Source organism: Camellia sinensis, chromosome 10 (genome assembly GCF_055761805.1).
Source record: "Camellia sinensis isolate YWXY chromosome 10, ASM5576180v1, whole genome shotgun sequence".
Taxonomy (NCBI): domain Eukaryota; kingdom Viridiplantae; phylum Streptophyta; class Magnoliopsida; order Ericales; family Theaceae; genus Camellia; species Camellia sinensis.
In genome coordinates this window covers 87,738,554-87,745,931 of record NC_138970.1, presented here as the reverse complement: position 1 = coordinate 87,745,931, position 7,378 = coordinate 87,738,554, and the positions used below count along the sequence as shown (strand labels likewise).

The window sequence follows — 7,378 nt, the reverse complement described above, 5'->3', positions numbered from 1 at the left end:
TTCCTAATCAGTTTCTAGAAAAAAGCAAAAAAAAAAAAAAAAAAATGGTATCATCCTTTTATCATATTTTTTCAAATGTAATTATTCTCCTATCTATTGATCTTTGTGGAATAATTAAAGTGGTCATGTTACAAATATATTTATACTATTTATTTGTGTACTGAATAATATTTGTATCAATGATTCAGGCAATCAAGCCATAAATTCAATTTGAAATATTTGAGATCATAACGACAATAACAATTTGAACAGTTATATTACTTTAATCTATTTGTTTATTTGTCTATTATTTCACATATATGTCTAGTGCCACTTGTTTGTCCAACTAATCTATCTATTTGTTCATATCACCACCACCACCACCACCACCAGCCGATGCCAAATGCCACCACTAGCCACTTTTGGAAACTTTTTCGGTGATTGACAACTGACGATTTGGTAATAGTGGGTAAAATTGAAAAATATTATTCTTCAAAACAAATTTGTCTTTCCCACTGAATAATTTTATTGATCATGTCTTTATAACTAAGGGGTTGTTTAGAATGATTTAAATAAATATACTTTTTAACTTTTTACGAAAAAAATATATAAAAAAATAAAGAGGTGACGTGACTAAAAAAGATAAAAAAAATATATATATATACTAATATCAAAGATGCCAAACAACCCCTAAAACAAAACAATTCTTGGACCTAATGCCATACACCTCGCTACAATTTAATGGATTTCTCAACAAATTTTCCCAATAATTCTAGTTACTATAAAAATTTAATCAAAATTTTACCAAGAAAGTGAAATGTATAGTGTAGATTTAAAATTGGTACTTTATGAGTTGTATTCAAAATAAATTTATTTACATATTTTAATTATGGGCAAAATTTTGAGGAATCAGGGGTGCTACTGTAAGTATCACACAATGGTAATTGTTGTGAGACTAGTGGGGGTTTGTTTCAAGGTTATTTCAATAGTTCAAATTGCTTATATTGTTAAGTTGATTGAGTAGATCATTAATAGGCTGGTTAAGTAGATCATTAATGAAAAGAAAAAAAGAAAAGAAAATAGACTAGTTGAATAATGTGATATTACATTCCTCTAATTTTACATGTTTAATTTCATTTCTAATGACATAATTTTAAAAGCAATTGATTGATTACTATTATTATTGGAAAATACTACGGATCCCAAATGATTACCAAAGTTTTTATCAAATCTCTTATATGGGTGTGAGATCAATACAAATTCACATGTATGTGCGTGAATCCCATAGAGATTTGAGATCTCTATTATTTGCTATCTCCGTAGAGGTGCAATTAGGAGATGAAATGAAAGACAGTCGAACCACACATTCACTTTTTATCACAATTTGTTGTGAAACAAAGATCCTTGTTGAAGCACTTATCAAAGAGTGACCCCAATTCGAAACATACTCCTTGATTTTTTGAACAACTTTCAACTCCAACCCAAACTAGCTCATTAGGATTTGAATCCCCAATTGCACAAGATAAAATAATATATTATTTAATAAAAATATGATAATTGTATTTAATTTTTTTATATTATATAAAATAAAAATTAAATAGAAGCTAGCCATAGAGAAATTTCTTTTTTCATAGAGAAATTTTAGTTCTTCACAATTAAATATTTTTCCGTGACAAGTTAAAATTTATCTAATAATATTATTGAGGGACCTTAATTAATAAGAAAAAACATATTGGACCTCTTATACTATCCAAAGTTGAAAATGAATGTTTATCTAATTTTTTTAATATAATAATAATAAAACTCAAATATTATTAAATATTCAATTTCGCCCATGTCTTTGTCATCTTACATCTCTTAATTTTTATTAATCATAAATTATTATTCATAATATGTACTCTATTATTTATAAATTTTATTAATATTTTTATTTTTTAAATTATAATATTAACCGGTTCTCGCCCGCTCCCAATCCATTGCGTTGCCATCCCTACTTGTAGGCTTAGGTTGTGAAGAATCAAAATGTACGAGAGGAATCCAATGAAAATAGAATTCCAAATCTGCATACCATCCCTTCTTACATCTCTTAATTTTTATTAATCACAAATTATTATTCATAATATGTACTCTATTATTTATAAATTTTATTAATATTTTTATTTTTTAAAATTATAATATTAACCGGCCCTCCCGCTCCCAATCCATCACGTGGCCATCCCTACTTGTAGACATAGGTTGTGAAGAATCCAAATGTACGACAAAAATCCAATGAAGATAGAATTCCAAATCTGCATACCATCCCTTCTTACATCTCTTAATTTTTATTAATCATAAATTATTATTCATAATATGTACTCTATTATTTATAAATTTTCTTAATATTTTTATTTTTTATATTATAATATTAACTGGCCCTGGCCTTGGCCCGCTCCCAATCCATCACGTGGCCATCCCTACTTGTAGACATAGATTGTGTAGACATAGATTGTGAAGAATCAAAAATGTACAACTGGAATTCACATGTATGTACTCTATTATTTATAAATTTTATTAATATTTTTATTGTTTTAATTATAATATTAACCGGCCGCGCCGGCTCCCAATCCATCACGTGGCCATCCCCACTTGTAAGACATAGTTTGTGAAGAATCAGGAATCCACTTCAATGAAGATAGAATTCCAAATCTGCATAAATAGGAATCCGATGAAGATAGAATTCCAAATCAGCTGCAAGGTGAAGAAGTGAATATCCTTAACAGAGTTAACTCTACATGGCCACATTTCCAATTTTTGACGGTGCCAACTACGAGTTTTGGAGTGTGAAGATGAAAACTCTGTTTTTATCTATGGATTTATGGGATACGGTACAGAATGGGTATGATGAGACCAGCAAGGAGAAGCAACAGAAGGATGCTGCAGCTCTTTCTCACATCCAGCAAGGCGTCTCAGACCGGATCTTTCCAAGAATCAAGAATGCTACAAAAGCCAAACAAGCTTGGGACATTCTCTCCCAATTGAGTACTCAGGTCAGAACCAACGGGTTAAACTTCATTTACAATCATTTTTATTTTTATTTTTATTTTTATTTTCTCTCTATCTCCTCTCTCATACACATAATTTATCAGATTTAACATTAATTTAATTAGGTCACAATTAATTATAAATTCTTAATTATTTATTTTAATTGTTCTTTTTATTCTAATTTTAATTTTATTATATTTTATATCACAATTAATCCAAAATATTTAATTATTTATTCTAATTACTAAATTTTTAATCTAATTTTAATTTAATATTTTAGATCACAATTAATCTTAAATGCTTAATTATCTAGTATAATTAATCTAAACTAATTTTAATTTAATTATATTTTAGTTCAATTTTTAATTATTATTTATTTTATATTTTTATTTAATTATATTTTAAATTATTTCTTAATTGTATTTTATATTTTAGATCAATTTTTAATTATATTTTAATTTGATTTATTTTATTTTAATTAACATATTCATCTAATTTTAGGTTTAGAGAAAATTAGGATTAAATTGTTTTTTTGTTATATTAATTTCACTTTAATTTTTCAGGAAATCAAATCCACTCTCAAAAGTAGTGTGTGAAATACACATTTTGTTAGTTTGGATGGCAAAATCAATGGTACCACTTTAGTCATGAGGTTTTTCTAGCTATATTTGAACCATAGGAGGTAAAGTGCTCTAACCCCCAACCACAAGGGGATAAAATAAATTTAACCCTTTATTTTTTTTTTATTTCCTTAAAAAAATATAAAATGTTAATGGATTAGTAAGTTACATCACAACGAAAGGATAACAGTCGCCCCATCGACTCAAATCCCGAACATCTAACTTTCTCATTATTTTAATTTTTTAAGGGACAACTACATAGTCCACAATATAAATAAATTTTATAGTATTATGCATATAACAACCTTCATAATCCAAGATCTATAACTATCATGATTTTTATGTAAATAATTGTAAACTTTAGAGATTCAATAGATAAATCCTAAGTTTTAGGTTCATGAATAAATGATTTCTCTCTCTTAACCGCCTTTAAAATACGTGAATTCAAAATTTTTTGATGGGTACTCTGAATGTTATTTTATAGGCAAAGCAATGCCCAATTTCCTTGTTCAAACATAACTTTACTTGCCCATCAAAATAAGAAATTTGGAAACCACTCTTCTTATTGACTATCAGATAAAACTTGTGAGTAAAGATATGGAACATAAATCCTATTAAATCTATAATTAATATTGTCATATCATGTGAGTCATTATAATGACTAAATAATTAAATTTAAGGGTTGTTTGAGATGTTCTAAATCAGTACACTTTTTGACTTTTTATGAAATATAGGTTAAGTTTGAAGTGATGTGATAGAGAGGTGATGTGACTTAAATAAGATAATGTAACTTAAATAAGATGATGTGACTTAAATAGGATAGTGACTTTTTAACTTTTTTATGAGATGTCAAACCTAGCTTTAATCTTACACATCAGGTCACTCCTAGCATTTACCATTTATTTGTGTTTATAACTGGACAAATTTTACTTTATCACATTGTGATTTGACCTATGTTGGGATTCCCCGTTGCTCTTTAGGAAATAACCATGTAGCCATATTTGTGAATCAAAGTATACTATTAGCCCCACTAACGATTTAATGAAAAAGATTAAAATGCCTCTATATATGAGCAATCTTGGTGTGCAAACTACGGATATTTTCATTATTTATTTGAGAGACAAAATGCATCTAAACTCCTATACTTTATTTTATGTGTAATTTATTCCTTTAAAATTTGAAATGAGCATATAATCTCCTTTATGCCTATGTGTTTTACACTTGTTATTAAATTACATAATATTTAACGTTACAAGGGGTTTATGTGATTATTTTTAAATGAGAATGAGATAACTCAAACATGGGCAAAAGTAACATGGTAGAATGAAATTTGCCTTGTATAATTTATTATTTGTTTTATTTTATTTTGCTTTTTATTTGCAGGAACCAACTCAGCCTGATGATAGGAATGTACTAACACCCAAAGAACTGAAGCAAGCAGGGGCAAACCATTTGATAGTGGCTACACTTATAGCAACTGTAACCTTTACTGCTGCTTTCACGATGCCCGGTGGATACAATGGCAACGATGGCCCAAACCAAGGCATGGCGATTCTAAGAAGAGCATACTTTTTCAAATTTTTTATGGTAGCAGATACCATGGCCATGTCATTCTCCATTTCAGCAGTGCTCATCCACTTCTTTGCGGCTATTACTAACAATCGGGATGAAGTAGAGAAGCTAGTTTATATAGCTGCTTATCTTATTATTTGTGCTACGATTGCAATGATGTTTGCGTTCATTGCGGGGACACGTGCTGTCTTAGCACATTCATCTGGCCTTAATATTTCAGTTCCTGTTATCGCTGGCCTTCCCCTATCAGCTTTCGTGTTTACCAACATCGCTCAAAGAGTTATTGGTCCATGCGTAGACGCCTTAATTAGATCCATCTGCACCTAGAGGGGGGTACGTTTTCAAAAACACCATTTATTGTAAGGAAAATGCGGCCGACCGCTAGTAATTGCCGACCCCCAGTGACCCCCCAGCCCACGTGGGCTGTGGGTGATTGGAAGGAAAGAAAAAAAAAAAAAAACTGGCGAATGGCACTATGCCACGTCACTGGGGGTCGACCCCCAGTGGGGGTAGGAATCACGGTTATTATTATAATTATTAGTTATAATTATTTACAAATTATAGACACTTGCTCCTAAATTTTTCTTCTTTTACAAATTTTAAGAATCATCTTCTCTAGATTTTAAAAGAAAGTTTAATTGACTATCACTCTATATCTATGAAACATGCAATCAAAATATAAAATTAATTAAAAAAAGACAAAATATAATAAAAGAAATTTTTTTTTAATAATTAGTGTTAATTATAAGCTATAATCTGTAAAGAATAAAATCAGACATCAATTAGTTACTTGATCACGTTAGTAGAAATTGATATTATAATTTGTATTTTATTTTTTAAAATTTTGATTAGATATATATATATATATATATATATATACATCTCCTATATGATAATTCTGCCCGTACTATTGTTTATTGACACAATGCTTTCTTCAATGTATTTAGAAAAAATATCATTTCGCCCTCCAAACTTTCACATGTTTTTCAATTTGACCCCTAGACTTCGATTAATATCAATTTTACACATAAACTTTCAAAATTTTGATCAGTTTGATCCCTGCCTTCACATTCCGTCTACAATTGGACGGAATGTGCTAACATGGGAGATAAATTGATTTTTAAGGTACAGTTTGGGGGGCAAATTGATATTTAAGGTATACTTTAGGGGATAAAATGAAATTTCTAATGAATTTTGATGCCACGTTAGTATATTCCGTCCAATTGTAAACGGAATGGGACGGCAGGGGCTTAAATTGATTAAAATTTCAAAAGTTTGGATGTAAAATTGATATTAACCGAAATCTAAAGTTCAAATTAAAAAATGAGTGAAATTTTAAAGGACAAAATGATATTTCCTCATGTATTTATTTACAAGTTTGAATTGTGTGGAAAGTGCAGGTTTTAGTTCGAGAGGGCAGGGCACCCAAATCTCTATCAGTAGTGATGCAAAGTCTATGCTTATGGTTCTATTGGCTTCTACGTAAATAAAGATTATCAAAAGTCTCTGATTGTTGACACTTATATACATACATATATATATATATATATATGTAATAGTTGGAGTGTCTGTGAGTTGCATGTGGCATATGAATTGATTTATAAACAAAATATGAGTCCTTATTTAGATTGCTTTCTCAGATAATCTTGTATCAATGTATTAATGTGAGTTTTTTGTTTTATATAATGATTTTGTGCTTAGTTTACAATGTTGGAATTGTAGTTTATTTTGCTGGCATAATCACTTTAAGGTAGAAATAGGTTAAAATAAGGGTTTGTTTGGGATGGGTTGTCTATTCAAAGTTAAAATAGTTAATAAAAGAAAACATCCCATCACATTACTTTCTCTATATTTTATTTATTATTTTTTTTACATATTTTTTCGTAAAAAATTAAATAGTAAACTAAAATATTCCCAAACGAATTTGGTGATTATTTATGGATCTCTAATTCTTTAGAAGTAAAGTTAATCTTTATTTATTATTATTATTTTTCAGATAATGTTAACTGCAAAAAAAAAAAAAAAAAAAAAAAAAAAAAAAAAAAAAGAATATAAAACATATAAAGAACAAAAATGATTTAGAGCTCTAAAAAATGAGCTCTAAATCCATCACTAGTGTGTTGGCAGTGGGGTCCAGTGATGGACTGTGTCTTGTTTTCCTTTTTTTCTTTTTTTATTTCCTCCAT

At 28.8% G+C, this 7,378-nt stretch overlaps 1 protein-coding gene across 1 annotated transcript; it reads left to right on the top strand.

Annotated features, from left to right (window-relative positions):
* Positions 1-2,420: 2,420 nt before the first annotated feature.
* LOC114290123 (protein ACCELERATED CELL DEATH 6) lies at positions 2,421-6,900 on the top strand. The gene is made up of 3 exons (XM_082891767.1): positions 2,421-3,005; positions 5,004-5,525; positions 6,593-6,900. The coding sequence occupies exons 1-2, from the start codon at positions 2,751-2,753 to the stop codon at positions 5,517-5,519; spliced, it is 771 nt and encodes a 256-aa protein (XP_082747893.1). The 5' UTR covers positions 2,421-2,750; the 3' UTR covers positions 5,520-5,525; positions 6,593-6,900.
* Positions 6,901-7,378: the final 478 nt, after the last annotated feature.

Excerpts from the sequence above, each read along its gene's own strand:
- LOC114290123 (XM_082891767.1), top strand. The coding sequence starts at position 2,751 with ATGGCCACATTTCCAATTTTTGACGGTGCCAACTACGAGTTTTGGAGT. Across the intron at positions 3,006-5,003 it reads TCTCCCAATTGAGTACTCAG|GAACCAACTCAGCCTGATGA; the intron begins GTCAGAACCAAC and ends TTTTATTTGCAG.